This window comes from Poeciliopsis prolifica, unplaced genomic scaffold, assembly GCF_027474105.1.
Source record: "Poeciliopsis prolifica strain line A6 unplaced genomic scaffold, Auburn_PproV2 SCAFFOLD041, whole genome shotgun sequence".
Lineage (NCBI taxonomy): Eukaryota > Metazoa > Chordata > Actinopteri > Cyprinodontiformes > Poeciliidae > Poeciliopsis > Poeciliopsis prolifica.
Window position 1 is genome coordinate 5,079,077 of NW_026562416.1, and position 18,869 is coordinate 5,097,945.

Genomic DNA, 18,869 nt, shown 5'->3' on the forward strand with positions numbered 1-18,869 from the left:
AAGAACTGACAACTGCATCCGGTTGGAAGATGTCACAATAAAAGTCATAGTAAAAGTCACTAAAGTAAAACAAATTTCTCCTTCAAAACGGTGTACCAGGTAGGAGTAATAAGTATTTTCATTTTTTTCTTTTTGCAAAAATATTAAATTTGTATAATACAAAAATTCTGTTTTCATCAAAAGATCTCAATGACTAATGTTTACGTATTTTTTTTTAAATGGACTTTGAATTATTATTATTTTGGCAGAAATATAATATGATGTATTATCAAATAGTTTGTTAATTCACCTATATATATAAAATAAAGTGTAGATTATAAAACTAAATATTTTTTTACACGAGTTACTTATTCTAAGCTCCAAGCTATTCTTCTGGTTTTTGAACTATTTCATGCTCCAAGAAAGAAGTAACAGTCCTCTTTTTACTGGAATATAAAGAAGTGATCATTTCAGGGAACTATATCTATCTAAACACCTCAAGCATATTGATCGGAAAACTGCCGTCATTCGAACCTGAATTATTTATTTTGAAAGCAATCAAACAAGCGGAAGTGAAAGGTTGACGTAATGAAGTCAAAGATGTTATTTTTTTCCCGTACATCAGCGTGGGGTGAGAAGGTTCATGTACGTCATTACGTCAGGCAGACGACACACTTAACTCCTTTCAGTTCAGGAACATAAAAAGTAAAAAAAAAAAAAAAAAATACATTGCTAATAAGAGCTGCATTAATTTAATAAAAAACAAAAAGTAGGACATTCAAATATCATATTGGAAATATGAATATCTCTTAAAATATAAGAAACACCCGCACAGCTTGCTCTAAATATAATGTCACATTCAAAACTATTTATTTCAACCAAACATGTCATCTACTAACATCAGCATATAGAAAGCAATTAGCAATTTTATCTTAAATTATCTTTGCTGCATTTGAAACTGGAACCTAATACCATCATTGGATATAAATGCAGTTCTGTGTTTAAAATTAAAAATACTTAAAAATGACTTAAACAGAACACAAACAAACAGGCAAACTTCAATGGGCTGATGCACAAAACACACAGTTTTTCATTTACCCAGAACAACACTTTTATAAAGTGCATGTGAAGATAAATTCAGTAAATAAACACACTGGTCAGAAGCTTTGCTTTTCTTGTAAAATGTCACAGCAATAAATATTTAGAGAATTTAGTGCAATACCATAAATACTAAGATATTTAGATTTTTTTGACACAATTTATAAATATACTTTCAAAGGACAGTATCATGTGCTGCCCAGCGACATCGTAAAATTTTGTAAAACAATCAAGTAACTATGTCACCTTCAGTTTTTATAAAATGCTCCATATCTCAAATATAACTTAAAAGAAAAATCAACTTCATAACTTAACGCCTTGAAACTGGGCCTCTGTCTCCATCCAACTGTCCGCCTTCTGGAAATCGTCACAACATTGTTCCTCTATTAACCCTTTAAAATGTTTTAACCAATGTTGCACTGAGAAGTAGCTCATACAATGAGGTCAGCAGATGCACAGTTCCATCAGGTGTTTGCTAATTGGTGCTGGCTAGTCAGCAGGAGCTGAAAGGGGAAATCACGTGGAAGAAGTGCTTTGTGAGGTGATAGCTCGGAAGTTTGAAAATTGCAGCTCCAAGGAGGAGCGTCGTCCTCAGTCCCCCCAAGCGTTCTGTACTGCTGAATGGTTGCCAAGGGAAATTAAATGATTTCTCAAACATGGATGAAAGAATCAAAGCAACATTCCAAGAATGTTTTTGATTAGGGAATAACATTATAAGATGACGTAAAGCTCAAAAAACTCAAATTAATACTGCCACTTTAATATAAAAACAAAAGAAAACTTTACATTTAAAGTTACTCGGGTTTTATTATTATAGCTCAGGAGAAGTTTTCAATTTCCTTCTTCATTTCCTAGAGAAAGAAAGAGCGAAAAAAAGAAATAATTAAATAAACCTCTTGCAATGTTTGCCAAATAAACTCCCTCACAAAGTATCAGTTTGCTTTTTCTGTTTCTTTACAGGCACCTAACGCCAAAACTTGTTTTTTCGGCAGTTATGTTGTGGTTCATTAAACTATGAATTTTAGCTGAGTAGCTTTTACCTCAACTTGCCCATAATAAAATCATATAACGGCTAAAATAAAACAATAGCATGTGATAGCCTTTAGCAACTTCTGAACTCTTAAGTAGCCCCCATCTAAAAGGTTTCAGAATAAACAAAGCTGAGTGGTGTTGCTGTACCTTAAGGAGCTCTGTCTTGTTGTAGTTGTTTCTGTGTCTGTAGATGGATTGAGCCAACAGAGCATAAAGTTTCTCCAGTGTTTCCACCTCAGCATTCTCGGTTTTAACTATTGCTCTGCTCAGCAGCTCCTGGAGAAAACAAGAATAATAACTGAAAACAAATTACTTTAATTCATTTTAGTTTATTCATATAGCTCCAATATTCTATTTTAACAAACCTCATAAAACAAAAAGGTAAAATTTATATCCAGATACTTAGAAATTATATGATCAAATTGATCAATGTAATTAATGTAGCTAACTACATTAAACAACTACATTAATCAATGTAGTTAACTACATTAATTACACCTTTTTTCCTTTTGTGTTGTATTTATATTCTTTGTTTTGTATTTATATTCTTATTACATTTACTGTGTACCTTGTATTTAATTTGTATTCTTTTGCGTATGCTTACTGTGTGCCACTTTTTTGCCTGTGAGCTGCTGGTAACTTTAATTTCCTGAGGGAGTCTTCCCAAGGGATCAATAATGTACAAGTCTAAGTCTATTTTAAAACTGATAATACATTTCAAAATATTAGTGAAATGTTCTAAAAGATGTACAAATATTTTTAACCTATTGTTTCTTGTTAGAACCGTCACAGTATCAATCAGAGCAAAAAGGGGCAGGGCTAAGGTTTGGGTTGTCATTTTAGATTAAAACTTAGAAACAGCATTGATATAAATATGATGCATCAAATTTTGAGCTCAAAAAGTACAAGGGAACTCCATTCCTTGGTTACCAAAAAGGGTGATAATCGCTAACCAGGTATTAGACGCTTTTAGGATATTCTACAGTTGCTGACTTATTCAGAGACTCTCCAAAACAGGAGCTTGACCAAAGCAGAATGGTTAAAATTTCCAGTCTCGAAATGAGCAAAGCTGGATTATTTTTGTTTCAATTCAAGATTATGCACTACTAAAACCTGGTCTGTTACAAATAATATTCCAGTAGAAATGTGCTTAATTTATGTCAAAGTTTTAAGAACCCATGAACAAAAATGGCTAGGATTTTATTTCTAGCAGTGCAAATAAAAAAATAAATAAAAAAATTGGTGCAAAATATAAAAACATTACCAAAGTTAACTTACTTTCAGCTTTTTGTGATCAACTACCAGGTCGGGTGTTTGCTCGTCAACACTGTCTGCAGATCTGTTCTTGTTGAACTGCTGCATTTGCTCAAAAACAGCCTTGTTTGTTCTCATCTCAGTCTTTCTCTCCCTCTCTGGGGAAGACAGAAAAGAAAGGTGCTCTCCATTTAGCTGAGAAATGATGTTAAGGTTTACTGTAGGGTGCACACAACAAGCAACAAAGACAAAACACATAACCACAATTACATATTTTTGTATAACATTAAAGTTAAGAAGTAAACTTTAATTCTTATATCAAACTTATATATTTGTAATTAAAGCTTCATTTTTGTTTTCATCTAAATATACTTATCCTGCATCAGTCACATTTTTTGTTTACAGGGTACAAGTACAAACACCAACATTTCTAACTAAAATAATCCTGTGGAGTAAATCAAAAAATGGTTCTCTTTTGAGTTATTTGAAGCGAACATTTATTTCTGTGACAGAATATCAGAGAGCATCTGTTCTTGGCTCAGCTTTGTGCCAGTTTGGCTCTGTGCCCAGAGTTCTGCCTGACTGTGAAACATTTGCTCTTCAGATCTTGCTCAGCAGCATCAGGAGAAGCAAAGCAGGAGCAGAAGCAGCGCTTTCACTACCTGTTTCGCACACTGCAAGGTTTTGAAGCTCAGTCAGAGTCATCAGAGTCCCATGAAGACCAGTTAGTAGGGCAAGAGCAGGGCGGTCACACAGCCTGAGTTAGAGGTCAGGCTTTCACTCCGAAACCTCTGTTAGACAAACACACACCTAATTTCTTTAAATAAAACTCTGTCAACGATTTCCTTTGGATTGGGTCAGACTTTGAAGGCTGGCTGGACTTCAGTTTGATTTTGGGAGTGTTGCTGCTGGACTCGTATCTTTGCTTTAGACGTTTTTGGAGAGCTTTAAAGTCATGATGGTGCCTGTTAAGCTTCAGGAAGATATTCTCGTCATCATCGCTGCTGTCTGACAAACTGGATGAGCTTTGGCCGACAGAACTACTCTCCCCTCCCATTCCATCTGTACTTGAATCTGAACTGGTTATGCTGAACATTGAGGAGGTAGAAGCTGTCTTCTTTCGTTGCTGTTTCCTAATGACACCAGTGCTCCACTTGGATTTTCGGGATGATTTGAAAGACTTTTTCTTACGCACTGCAAAAAGAAGTCAGAAAAGAGTTGGGATTGAGGGTAGAGAGAAAATAGGAAAGGTCATTACACAGAGAAAAAATGCGATGGAGTGGAGCTGAATCTCTGTTCACTCGATCTTCTTGTTCTGCTTTAGTCTTTTATCCCTGAGCTGCAGACTCTCTCATTCATTGTTCTCCCTTCAGTCAGCTCTGCAGATTCTATCTCTTCTTCTCATCGGCTCTGTGACTCTAATGCTTTTACATTTGAATAAATATTTTGTAGCTCTCTGTCATTGCACCTTTACTTCACTTCTTTCTTTCCCTTTGATTTACTGAACAAAGGTGTTTCTTTAAAATGACAATATAGGTTATTACTTGAAAATATGACAATTTAAAAATGGGTGTTAATGTTTTTTTTTTTTTATCAGTTTGAGCTAAAAGAAATATATATATAGTATTGTCCATAATATAATATTGTTTGATTTTTCTTAGACAAATTTGTGTAAGTTAATTTAGCCATGCAAACAATTTTCTTTGCTTAACAGTAAGTATGTCATATATTGTAATTTTTAAAAAACTTTTCCGTTTTAGCTAGGAGCTTACAATATTAATATAAATTTTCATAACCACAATGAAGACTAAAGAAAGCGAGGAAGGCAGCCCAGTACTACAAATTCATGAAGTGAATGAACCCAGTGGCCCCCTGAGACATAAGTAGAGATAGCAAAGGCTGCATGTCAAGTCTGAAGTCAAAGGGATGATTATTTATCCAGCAAGAGAGAATAGTTCGCTAACAGGTACCTTGGAAAGCTATTAAACCTGCAGCCTACAGATGGACTGTCTTCCTCAAGTTCAGCCATTTCGTCACAATGATGGCTACTTGTGACAAAACCTGAAACTACATAACAAGTCTGTGTTTCACTCATAAGTGTTTAACTGCACTTCAGAAATGTCAGTGCAAAAATGCTATTCTGAGGATACTTGACTCTCACTGCAGTTTTCTCGCATGAAAAATGAATGCTGCAGACGCAGTGGTGGTGAAAGGAAAATTAACACGCTAATTTACAAGACCTGCTGTCAAATATTCACTCGTGTTTTAGTTTCATTTAGCTCAGACACGCAAACAAAAAAACACTATTACATTTTGAAATCAATTGAGGTTTTCAATTCTTTATTTCTGTTTCGCTTACAGTTACTAAAAACACAACATTAAGGATTAGAATAATGTCAGGCAAAAATAGAAAAATTATTTTAATAGAAAACTGTGGGATAATGAAAACAAATTTTTTTTACCCATTTAAATATTTTTTTTTCAAAAGGCACTTTCTATTTGATAAATGAGTCTCATCGAAATGCTGTAATAGTTTATTGAATCCGACTGTATTTAAGTTGAGAGCAAAAATAATTGCCCATTGAAGTTTTTTTTTTTTTTTGGAAGAATATTAACCATTGATGACTTAAACTTTTGAAAAAGTTACATTTTGGTGTTAAGTTACAGAACTTTTTTCAAGGCTTACGTTGAGGTCCAGTGCTGTTTCTGGGGAACACAGAGTTGTAGAAGCCATTGGTCAACTCTAGATTGGCTCTGCCCCTGTAGGATAATGCTGTCATAGAAATAAAAGTCTTAACTTGTGGGTTGGAGGCTTAAAAAAAATAAGCACTGACTATGTAAATACATACCATAGGAGACATTTTTAATTCAAAGGGATGTTTTATTACTTCAGAACTAAATAGCATTTGAAAGAATAAAATCGAGAGTCCATGCTGAACACCTGGTGTAGCTTGGCTACAGTGAACAAAGTTTTACCTCTCTCAAGCCGAGACTCTCGAATTTCCTCGCAGACCCTCTGGAAATCCTTGTCCAGTTCATCTCTGACGATGACTCGCATTGTGTCTTTCAGGGCGCAGGCACGGTGACGGATATGACGATCTGACACAAGCAAACCATTTCACATGAATATTAAAATATATAAACTTTGAATTCACATTAGGTAAAACTCTAAGGAATAATCAAATATATTTTGAGAAAGCAAAATGGCACACTCAATGAAGAAAGCACAAAAACCTTATAGTTTAGCTTTAGTTTTCTTCAAAAGCTCTGCACCTGGTCATTTTAAATGATATATAAAAGGGCTTGACACCTCTAGCCCACAATAAAGCATTTTAAGCTTGAAACGCATGCTAAGCCTAAAACCTCGGAAGTGATAGGCTCAAAAATCAAGATCACTGGGAAGATCATTTTATTTAAGTGATCTATTTAAGTGTGACCCAGAAGACCTTAACTGCCAAGAAGAGAGACTGAGTGAGACAGGACTGAAAGCCTTTCAAGATTCTGCTGGTTCTGTAAGTGTGTATTTGACCTGAAGGTACTGTGGTCTTTTGGTTCCGTTCAAAGTGTTCTTAAAACATTGAGTTCATTACATACAGAGTTATGTATTTATTCCCACCTGCTGGGTCTCTGTCTGGGTTGTACTCGAGAGCGTTCTGCCAGATGAGGTCTGCGTCTGACATGAACTCATCAACGGTGACATATTTATGCTCATCAATGTTGTACAGCAGGGTGGAGAGGTCCATGGGCTTCTGGATCACCATGAGGTAGTCTGGGACCTGGAAGATAGAGAGTTTATGGTTTTACACTCTTTCTAAAATATCCAGCAAGGAGCAGGAGCACAATTGCCTAATATTAACTTTATTTCAGTTTTTTAAACTTTAAAGCCTTTTTTATACAATAATGGAAACACAGTTAAATATGAAAATGAAATACTGTAATTAGATTCCTTTTTAAATAAGAAAAACACTGAAATCCAATAACATAACATTCTTTTAGCGAATTTGAAGCAGCTGAAACTAAAACTATGGCATTTGAGGAATTTTGGGTAAAGCATACTTACAGACAAAACATGTTTTTGTATTAAATGCAAAATGTATATACCGTATTGTCCAGACTATAGAGCACACCTTACCATAAGCCGCATCAACAAAATAAAAAAAAAACTGGAAACGTACATACATAAGCCTCTGTTATCTCCGCCACTCTCGGTTTTAATAATTCTGCTATTAAAGAGGCAGTCCTGCGTCTCCAACGTCGAACCATGGTTCACTCCAAGCTTACGTGCAGCAGCTCTATTTTCCTACTGTCCTGCCAGATCGATAGCCCTCAACTTAAAAGCTGCATCATATGAACTTCTACTTGTTGTTTCCATGATGAGGGGGTTTGAGTTTGAAGAAATTTCTCAGTCATGCCTGCAGCTAGCATATGCTTGTTCTAAATCAAAATCAGCACTTTCTTCTTTGATTTCCAGTTTTGACTTCCAATGATTCACTTCTTGCTAAAGAGCCCCCTGAAGGTTGAAGAAAAATCCACAGAAAAGGCGCACCAGGCTATAAGCCGCATGATTCAAAGCGTTGGAAAAGAAGTACTGGCTTATAGTCCGAAAAACAAGGAAAATGTTATACAGCTTTGGCTTAATTATTGCTCTTTTTTCAATTTTTCCAATAGTCTCTATACTTTAGATGATAACTAATCGATTACAAAATTAGTTGAAGATTATTGCAATAAATGATCAATACCTCATGATTAATCCAATGAAGTGTTTCACTATCCTACTACGATGAAAACAGTCTTTCAGTTAGAGCTTGATTAAAAAAAAAAAAAAGAAAGAATGAGATTACCTCCTCGATGTCAACAGGTTTGGTGAAGGCCTTAAAGCGGCGGTCCACCAGCAGTCGCTCTGTGAGGTTACGGAGGAAGAGGCGGAGTTCGCGCAGCACATCCTCTTCCTGCTCCTCCACACGGAGGCGCTCCTGCTCGGTCATCTGTCTCAGGGGAGGAAGTGGAGCCACAGGAAGGATCTCCATGTGCTGGCTCACTGATGGCAGACGAGCAGGTGAATTAGGCTAACTTTTTAAACTGTTACTGAATACTTGGTATACAGTAGTCAGCATATGAGTGGAACAGAGCATCATGGACACATACATGGTGCTTTGTGTCACATACTTCCTTTATTCTTAGATGGTGGAGGTTCAGCTGCCTGGTTCAAAATGAGATCCTCAAAAAACTCTGTTCTCTCCTGGCGGGAGGGAAGAGCCATTGTATATATCTCCCCATATTCCTCCCGAAACAGAGTTTGTATCTGATGATAAAACAAGATATGTTTAGGTATAATATGTTTATTTTCTTCCCTGGAATGATTGTTTCTGGCTTTGTTTTTCTGATATCAATAATACCTCAAAGAAACAGCATAAAATGAGTGATTGCACAGAAGAGGTAAAGAAAACTTTAAGGCTTCACCTCTGTGTCGAGCTTCTGGTGAGGAACGCTGCAGGTGGCGAGAAGGAGGATGGGAGAAAAAGAGGGGATGCTGCCCAGCAAGCTGAGAAATGAGGCTCTAAGTGCTGCTCCTGCCGTGTCCCACCACTGCTGGATGTGAGGGATGTAGAGGATGCTGGGAGATGTCCGTTTGGCCTCGCAGAAAACCTGATAAGGGGAGACATTTACTTGAAAGATTTAATTTAGTTTTTTCTAAGTTGTCCTGTTATTTCTTTTGTTTCTATCACCAAATGCTGATGAAGGAGAGTAGTTCACTTTGTGGTGTGCAAGTTGGTAAATAGTTTCAGCCTCTATGTATAAATCTACATTTTCATAAAATAGCTTAAACATTGCTATAAAAGCCTTGCAGCTGAGTCTAATTAGAAAAATAAGACCTGATTTAGACATTCCATATCTAAATTCTAAATAAAACAGCAAGAAATCAAATACTTCAGAAAGATACACATATCTTAAGCTATGAGTATAGATGCTCAATAATTTGCACTACAATAAAGTCTATGAATTTGTGACAGCATCTGTGTGGTCTTATCTAACAATTACCTGTGCACAGGCTTCCTCGGGAGAAGTCCAGCTGTAACCAAACAACACAGCAGAATCTAGGCTATGGACAGTGAAACGCTCCAGGGCGTGCAGAATTGCAGGGGCCAGGTGGGACGTTTGACCAGAGTCCGGGCGACCAGCCAGGAGCATTCGGGGGCGGTGGGACGTTGGGTGTTTGACAGCACTCCTGGAGGAGCCAACAGAACAGAGTACAAAGGCATTTATAGATTAAGTTATAAAATTAACATACATATTACATGTTGTTTTATGTTAGATAAGAGTTCTGTGCTAGCACGATGTTTCACCTAGCAAAATGCAGGAAGTTTTTGTTGTCGGAGGTGGAAGGAGCAGAGATGCTGCAGGTTGAGGTCCCTTCATCTCCACTACTCATTAGACCATCATCGAAGATACCAGAAGTCAGATCTTGCACAAGACAAAGATGTAAAAAATTAGATTCTATATAATAACCCAACAGAGATGCTTCCAGCATTCAGCACTCACTCACCCAGCTCCCTCTTCCTCTTCATCCCCTGCTCAGCGTGTGGAAACAGCTTCTGCAAAACCTCCAAGATGTGGCTGAGGGCTGAGCGCAGCAGGGGCTGGACAACCGGTGACAGTGGTTTTGTAGGGCAGGCGTTAGAGCGTTGAGATGCCGGCTTCATCTTCCTCATAGCCGCCACAAAATCACAGCTGCTGACAGAGATGGAGGAGACGTCCAGCAAGAGCTTCTGCGAAGTGCCGTAGATCTGTGGGTAGCGGCGCCGCAGGGCACACAGCGCCGCCTCAGTGCACACTGCCCTGATGTCGGCACCGCAGTAACCTGTAGCAATTAAGGAGTTTGAAGTCCCTTTAAATAAATTAACGTGGCAAATTACAAAGGAAGTGACTTTCATCCCACCTACCCACACATTTTTCTGCAAGTTCATCCAGAAAGTCTTCTGAAGGAGGAGGTTTCCACAGCCGTGTGTGGATCTTCAAAATCTCTTTACGAGACTGAAACACAAGGAGCAAAAATTATATATCTTAGAATTCCAGTTAAATTGTACAAGTATTGAAAATTAAACAGGTCCAATATTCAACACTTCCAAAAATTGTATTTAACTGAGAGTAATATAAGTTTCTTATAAAATATATACTTACAAACTATTTCAAAGAGTCAAACTACTATATAAAATATTAAAAACTAAGTTAGAAATTTCAGGCAGATGATGGAAAGAAAAGAATTTATTCTTTTCTTTTACCTCTTTGTCAGGAAGGCCAAACAGAAACTCCCTATCGAAGCGTCCTGGACGCCGCAGAGCTGGGTCGATGGAGTCCAGCCTGTTTGTCGCTCCGATCACCACGATCTCTCCTCGACCGTCCAACCCGTCCATCAGAGCCAGTAGAGTTGACACAATAGAGCTGCAGAAGTTTAAAAATAAATTTGTTATCATTTACAACCACAGAAAGAGGGTCAAGGTAAAATATGTATATTTAAAGACTATAAAGACCTGTGAATCTGATCTTGCTTGCTGGATCGAACAGGAGCCAAGCCATCAATCTCATCAAAGAAGATGATGGAGGGACGTCTCTGATACGCCTCAAGAATGAAAAAAAGTGTAGCGCTATTTTGATGGAATGTACTTTTTTTTATTTCAAAAACTGATGACATTGTTGTATCTTTGTATTTCTTGAACCTATTGTTTCAGTCTTCTTTGCAACCAGCCACAAGGGGGCAGCACAGCAACATCAGATAACTAGTTTCCTTTACCTGCTCAAACAGCAGCCTCAGCTGGCGCTCTGACTCGCCCACCCACTTGCTGAGGCAGTCAGCTCCTTTCCTCATGAAGAAGGACACCTTCTCATTGCCGTGGCTGCATTCATTGGCCAATGCCCTGGCAACCAGTGTTTTCCCAGTCCCTGGAGGGCCATAGAACAGACAACCCCTGAAAAAAAAGACAAAACTATGTTTCTTATTTGGGTTGAGCTGAACATTTTATTGTTGAACATGATTTAATGTTTGAGAATGAACATAAATCCTGTAAAGTTCTTCATCATCTGTGTGAGTCACCTGGGAGGCTGAATCTTAAAATTATCAAAGACTTCTGGGTAGAGAAGAGGGAAGACAACCATCTCCTTTAGAGCTGAGATGTGACCCGACAGCCCCCCAATGCAGTCAAAGCCCACCTGAGGAGAAAATACAATTAACAAGAAAGGAAAAAAGAGAATCAAGCACATATATATTTGCAAGAGAATCACATATTGTAAACAATAAAAATGTGGAAGTGCAGAATAGAGGATCCATGAGGACCTTAGAGCGGTTAGAGACAGATGTGATAGCTGTGATGTAACTTACCATCCGATCAATAGCCATGGGATCAATGTCTGCCAGACCTGCTCCCATGGTTAGCTTGTCTCTGCGTGAACTGAAAAGCTCCTCCGTACGCAGACCAAGTGCACGGCAGTTGCTAAGTGGAGTTAAAAAAAACATGATAATTGGTAAAATAGGGGAAAAAACACCAATCAAGAAAAACTGCACTTACATTTCTTGTAAATACAACAGATTTACAAAGTCAAACATGAACAAGTTCAACATTATAAAAGATAAACTTAATCAACTTTCAGAAAGTTGCAAGTGAGTTGATGTTTCTGTAAAGTCTGTGTAATAACTGATTTACTTTTTTTATTTATGAAAAATGAAAACTAAATTTTTAGGATTAAAAGGATCTACACGGTTAACTAATTCCTGGACTCTTTTGTTCTGATACAGTGGATTCTTTCATAAAAGTTCTTCTACTGTCTTTGTTAACACTGGACACTAAAAACCAAAAGAGATAATTTATGTTACAGTCATCAGTGAAGAGATTCAGTGTCTCTGCCGACCTGCTAGAGGCCTGTTCATCATCTGAATCAACGTCGTCAGTCGACCATGCAGTCTGAGCGGTCCTGATGGAAAGAAAAGTAAACAAATATATGTCTCAGAAAAGAAGTAGTTCCTGTCAGATGATAAAATAAACACACTTTACTGGTATCTGTGGCCCTTGAATGATGGATTTGAACAGTATTTGAAAATATTTTTCCCCACATTATCATATTTATGGTCATGCTTTTTCTAAACAACAGAAAAACATATTTTACATTCAGACAAAAATACATAGGTCATCTGGTCAGTAGTTTCAGGGGTCAGTACAACTGTTCAAATAGTTTTTTATAAGTTATAGTGATTAATTATTCCAGTGATCACTGTATTTAACAGTTTTACAATAAGTTATTTCAATGCAAAACGACTTTTCCTAAGACCCAGAGTTAAATTTTCAGCCAAATATGTCAGATGGTTGTTGCTGTAATCATCTTGTTTGTGAAAATCATGAGAGTTGCATCATATTTTTGCAATGAAAAATAACTTTAAACAGCAAAAATGTATAGAAAGCACACAATCATTCATAACGATTTTATGTAACTAAATCTGTTTTAAATTACTCAGTAGATGGTCCAAATTAGTAGTAATGAGAAGGTTTTACAACAACATACGAATGAGTCTTAACAATCAAAGAGAAAAAATATCAGTTTGTAAAATATTTCACTGAATAATGTAAGGTGTGAATAATTGAGAAATATTTTCAGTAAATTAAAGTAAAATTACACTCCAAAAACATGATTTGGTTCATTACAACCACATCTTCCTGTAATGCGAGCCAAGTCACTTACATATTTAGGAAATACAATAAAAAATATATTGTTTTTTTGTTTGTTTTTTGTCAGCCAGTCCGCAAAGTGCTAAATATAATTTTAGAGTCTTTTTGAAAGTTGTCTATAATAAACTAAAATACAATTAGATTTCTTATTTTTTAAAGTTCTAGTCACTCTCTTCCAAGTGCATTTCCATCTAATTTGAGCTTATTTAGATGGGTTTAATGATGTATTAAAAAATTATGCTTGTTCTTCTATTGACTTTCAAACAGGTTAAAGAAGAGAGAATGTTGTGTCCATGGTCTCACCTGAAGGTTCGCTTGCGTGGTATGCTTTTTCCCAAAGGATTGACCTGGAAATTTCCTTTTAGGAACAGAAATCCAAAACAAGGTTGAATTATTACTATTTTAATCAATCTTATTAGACTAATGACACTATTCCTTGTTATCTGGTTCATTGTTCCTTCCTAAAATAAAAATGGAAGTGATACAGTTGTGTTGTTAAAGGCTAGATTTAACAAGATAATATTTCATTTCTTGCTCTGTGTTTAACCATTTTAGAGAAAATGCAGTTCATTTTTTCATATTTTCTGTGCTCAGAGTACAGACACAGCAGAACTGACCTCTTCTGGGTTCCTGGTAAGGAGACGAGGCCTTGTCATGTATGGCATCATAATTGTCAGTCACGCTGCAGTTACTCTCCTCGTCTGCTGTTGTTCCAACCCCACTATCTACATCATCAACTAGCAATACCACAGAAGAAGAAAATAAGATGAAACACCCATCTTGTTTCTTCCTCTGCTTCGGTGCTTCATATTTGTACAAACCGATGTCATTTGTGGTGTCAATGATGTCTCTTTGCGGTGGTTCTGGTGTTATCTTCTTCTGTTCTTTAGAGGCAGTCTTCTATAAATACATAAATGTAGATTAAATATAATTAATAAAACTAAGGGGAAAAAAGGAGCAAAATTACATCAGAAATTAGATTAGACATCAGAGATTATTTCAAAGCAACATTTTACAGCAGTTTAAATAGTAAACTTTGTTTTTTCTGTTAGCTGAAAATGTTGTAATTGTGAAGCCACATTTCTATTATTTTTGAGAAACTATGAAAATAATTAGACAAAAGCTACTCAGTGAAATCAAATTTAGTGATAATTTACAGAAACTGCTAGACACAGAAGTTTATTGACAAGTTGTTGTCAGAAACAGTGATTTCTAAATGGGTTTACACAGTTTGTAAAGGATGCCTCAGTTCCAACATCTAGAGAGGCTAAAAAACAGAGATAAACAGCTGTAACCTTGGTCAAGCATTTTCATCCATAATGGCACTCCTCCCAGGACAAGGGCACTCCCCTTGTCCTGATTTCCACATGGGACCTTTGATTACAACTATATCTCAGTGTGATCTTTTCTCAGTTGTTTCAGTTGGATAAAACAGAGGGATTGACAGAAATGAGTTCACACCGGTTGAGAAAGATGCTTCACAACCAAGAAGATCTGAACTTTGTCAGTCTCATGTGACATAACCACATAGACACACTCTGAGGCTCCTCACACTCTCATCTGCACCCCTCCTCTGCCCAATATGGTGGCAGCTGATAGAGTTGTCATTCCCTCCCCAGGAGCTGTGAGCAGAGAGGAAAGTCAGCGTGCAGCTGGGTGCACCTCCCTCACAGTGAGCTGATAAGACAGGGTGCCCACCCATACAGACTGAGTACAGCATGAACCGGGGCTTTAAATGTAAACACAGCATGAGAGCATGCTGTCAAAACAAACCCATGCTGCAGAGAGCTACTGGGAGCTGCGTTCAGATGCAGCTTATTCACAAACATACAGAAGAGGTTGCTTTATTTATTTACTCCAAATGTTTCAAGATTTTTGATGACTTTGGTTCCATTTTTAACAGCTTAGAACAAATTAATTAAAAGTATCCAAGATGCAATCAGGTGATATTACTACCAGCTGCATCATATTTTCATTGACAATAACCCAAGCCAAGAGTTGTGGTTCTACTATAATGACTACTACTACTACTACTACTACTACTACTAATAATAATAATAATAATAATAATAATAATAATAATAATAATAATAATAATAACAGTAATATAAATAAAAATAATTAAATAATTAAAAATAAAAAAACACAACATAAAGTTGAACATTTTTCTTTAATAATAGAGTCCAACATTTCATGAGCAAATTTGGTTCTATTCTATCATGAGACTATTTTTTGTGTCCATTTAATACCAAAAGACTAAAAATAACTGAAGGTCAAAGCTTCGACTGTTGCTGCAAATGAAGTAAATAAATAATTATGCTGATGGTTTTCAGTCCAGACTTACTCCATCTTTCTTGTTCTTAACAGGTTGTTTTTTCTTCTTCTGACTGGTATTATCCTTCTGGTCTCCGTGGCTGCAGAAATGATAATCAAGATGTATGAATAATGAAGATCAAATCTGTTTTCATCACAGTCCAATTTTCCTCCCTGACATAAGACATTATGACTAGTAACCAGAATAAGAGCAAAAATTAAACATAAATGTGACAGTTCACATGCGTATCATTAGTGTGCACAAGAAAAGACTGAATGTTACATCTGCTAAAAAAACAAATGAATAAACCAAAATTATCTATTGACTTTAATTTTAAGGTCATTTTAAAAACTGCATCACGATAACACACAGAACTTGTTTGAACAGTGTGTTATACTTCCTGTTTATGTTACTGAGTCATCTTACTTGCTGTTGATGGCGTCAAACTTTTTGGAGGCCTCACATGTAGTCGTCTGTGTGGCTTTCCTGGTACTCTTCCTGATTCCATTCTTCTTGCCCCCTGACATAATGACATATATGCTTAGATTCTACATGCATGTGTCCTTTTTTGTTTTTTCAATCTCAATATGGAAATGGAAAAAACATTTCCATATTGTTAAACAGTTTAAAACTGTGTAACCTTTTCTGGGCTTGATAATACCTGAGACTGAAAGAGGCCAAGAAGAAAACATCTGGATTTATTTGGATATATCAAAATGTGGACTGACATAAAATAAAAAGATGCTAAACTGAGCTTTGTATAAACTAATGAGGAGAGATTTTTATTCAAATATCCATTTGAATTAGAACTTTAACATTTGTTACAACGTTTTCCCTTAAGGTTTCAACTTTTATTTAATTTACCTTTGGGAGCAATAGAGTATATTTGAATATGAATTAAATTCAATTCAAAGTTTAGTAATACTTATATTTAATATAAGAAAAAAACATGTCTTACTTGTAAGGTTCTTAAGTCTAGATGATCTCCTGTCAACATAAGACAAACATCTGCATAAGGAAACTGAAAAGCAAAGCTGCAGAATGATAACTAGCATCATAGTTTAGATCAATTGTGATCAAACATTTGTTCTTCATCTGAATAAAGAACAGACAATGTTTGATGATTAGAATTTGTGCAACAAATTTTAATATTTGGAGACTGAGGTTTGAAAAACTCAACCAAATCACAAATATTTGCATAAGCATCAATGGATATTTTGCTAACTTCATCAAACTACATCAAGCAAATTTTTTACAAGCAATCTTATGAACACTGTGGTTCCAACTTAAAAAACTAATTAACTTTTTATATTTGTTATATAGCAAAGTCCTGTATATAGTCTAAATATAAACTGGAAACTTGAAGTTAAGAAGCAATTGTATGAAAATGCAAATGTATTTACATATCTTACTTAGAAAATGTATCCTCATTTATTTTAGATCTTTACTAGCTTTTGAAATTTCGGTTCTGATGTCTGACCTGATTACTTTTCTTGCAGGTTTTCTTGCAACTTCTTCATCACGTGCGTGTGAATTAGTGTGATTCTCTTCTTCTTTCTTGGCAGGAACTTTCTAGAGAACATTTCATAGGTCAGTATCTGTCACAGTTAATCAAGTAAATGTATGTATTACAGAATAGTATAATGCCGGTTGTTAAAGTATAGGGTTATAGTAACTATATCAGTAAAGCATGTTTAGAATATTGATAAACATCCCTACAACCATATTACTTGCAATGAATACACATTTTGCTCCCTTCTCTGTTTCTCATCCAACACTATTGATAATCCTTGGTACTGAGATCTGTCTGAAGTGTAAACTTATACTTTTAATTTATTGTCCATGAATTACTAGAAGTAATATATTATAGTAATACATTACACCCTTTCTAATTTTTTTACTGGTTTGTTTGACCAAGCCACTTCAGTCAGACCATCACAATAAAAGCAAAAGCGGGATACTGACCTGAAACATGCACGTTTTTCATATATTCATTAAAATTAAGATATAAAAGACAGATCGTTTTTGTTGTTGTAGTTATCCAAAACAGCAAAAAAGAAAGTTGGATGAAATTTTACAGATTTATATTTTGTATTTTGAGGACTCTTTCATGCATAAATATTTGCTTTTCAGGTTCAGTTTGTATTTTTCATCAATTTAATTTCTCTAGCACACACAGCAAAAATAATTTGAATGGTGTTAAAATCAATTAGAGATTCTGCTATTAAGTTTCCAAAACATCAAAATTAACGCAATTTTCAAAGCAGTAGTTATTAATTTGGATTAAAATAAATCTAAGTACTGGAAAAAAATTTAAGAAATCTTGCAAATATATAAAAAAATGTGCTAACTACATAGTTATGCTCTTAAAGAAATTAAGACATTGCAAGCTAAAAATAAAATGTTATCAATTCACGTGTTTATTAATGTTTCATGTTAGTACAAATTATACATGGACAACTCACGTTATTAAGGAAAACGCTTTCGTAAGCAGACAAAAGTGAGAACACGTAAGGGGAAATTAAGGAAAAGATTATGTAAACATAGGTGTATCATAATAGAGCTAAAGCAATTTAATGACAACTAATAGAAATTGTTAAGCCGATTGACAAAAAAAAACACCATCTACATATTGAGAAAATATTTTATATCACCCTACATAATCTTTTTCATATATATAATATTTTCCAATGTTTTTATGAGATTTGTATTTCCTGTTTTGCTTTCGTTGGTTGGTTCGTTCTGACCAACAGCTAAAAGTTTAAACTTAAAAAATGCAGCAACGTGAACACACTGACTTTGGGAAGCTTTTTCGCCTTTGAACGAGTCACCGCTGTCCTGATGCTGGCGTCTTTCCGGGCTCGCTGGGGAGTCTTCGAAACCTTGGCCGGCTTCTTTTTCAGCTTGCGGTTCCGAACTACATCCCTTCTGTTTCTGGCTCGACCACGGTTCATCACCATGGTGACGCTCAAACGCTAACCCGGAGACGGTTAATGTGTTAGCTTACGAGCTATCGTGCTAAAAGTGTAAAAAAACCAGCAAACACCGACATTGTCACCTCGACCTGTTGAGAGATGTTTTGCAGAGATGATGGCAGAGATGATGTTATAGTCACCGTCTTACTGTGACTGAAGAGAGAGCTGAAAGTCAAACACACCCAGACAGCTTGATAAGCTCTCGGAGCCCAACAACCCGACTCAATTCAAACGGCTGAGTTTTGCCGCCGCCTAGTGGTCGTCACGACGTAATGTACGTGTGTTCAAGAAATGTGAGGTTTCAAAATTGAAATAGAAAACCACATCTTATCTTATAAACGGTAAATTTTCTTAATCCTACAGATGCTTGTATAAAGTTTTAAAAATCCAGATATATCAAGGAACTTTATCCTGCACTGTATTTTTGACAAACTGTGTAGTTTAATATTTCTAATGCTGATAATCAAAGTTACTATAATTTTCCATACAAACAACTCGAATTTC

General features: G+C 35.9%; 1 protein-coding gene across 5 annotated transcripts; it reads right to left on the bottom strand.

Annotated features, from left to right (window-relative positions):
* Window positions 1-715: 715 nt before the first annotated feature.
* LOC129375936 (ATPase family AAA domain-containing protein 2-like) lies at window positions 716-18,716 on the bottom strand. Of its 5 annotated transcripts, none has more exons than XM_055055321.1 (29): window positions 18,548-18,716; window positions 18,189-18,408; window positions 16,871-16,962; window positions 16,349-16,377; window positions 15,817-15,910; window positions 15,421-15,490; window positions 13,898-13,976; window positions 13,694-13,813; window positions 13,380-13,434; window positions 12,265-12,327; window positions 11,738-11,849; window positions 11,453-11,568; window positions 11,153-11,327; window positions 10,893-10,981; window positions 10,644-10,803; window positions 10,305-10,395; window positions 9,908-10,222; window positions 9,708-9,825; window positions 9,403-9,589; window positions 8,824-9,009; window positions 8,530-8,665; window positions 8,205-8,401; window positions 6,980-7,139; window positions 6,340-6,462; window positions 6,050-6,136; window positions 4,174-4,557; window positions 3,388-3,521; window positions 2,257-2,385; window positions 716-1,928 (listed from the first exon to the last, which is right to left on the bottom strand). In XM_055055321.1, exons 2-29 carry the CDS (start codon window positions 18,348-18,350, stop codon window positions 1,896-1,898), a joined length of 3,696 nt encoding a protein of 1,231 aa, XP_054911296.1. In that variant the 5' UTR covers window positions 18,351-18,408; window positions 18,548-18,716; the 3' UTR covers window positions 716-1,895. The 5 variants fall into 5 exon arrangements, with proteins under 5 accessions (XP_054911296.1, XP_054911295.1, XP_054911294.1 ...); XM_055055320.1 differs by having other exon boundaries at window positions 18,514-18,716; XM_055055319.1 differs by having other exon boundaries at window positions 18,189-18,716.
* Window positions 18,717-18,869: the final 153 nt, after the last annotated feature.

What these genes read in the sequence shown, in the direction of transcription:
- LOC129375936 (XM_055055321.1), bottom strand. Translation starts at nt 18,350, where the DNA reads ATGGTGATGAACCGTGGTCGAGCCAGAAACAGAAGGGATGTAGTTCGG. An exon ending in ACTTGCAGAAAAATGTGTGG is followed by an intron (nt 10,223 to 10,304) that starts GTAGGTGGGATG and finishes TAATTGCTACAG; the next exon opens with GTTACTGCGGTGCCGACATC. An exon ending in ACCATCTAAGAATAAAGGAA is followed by an intron (nt 8,402 to 8,529) that starts GTATGTGACACA and finishes GTCTGCCATCAG; the next exon opens with TGAGCCAGCACATGGAGATC.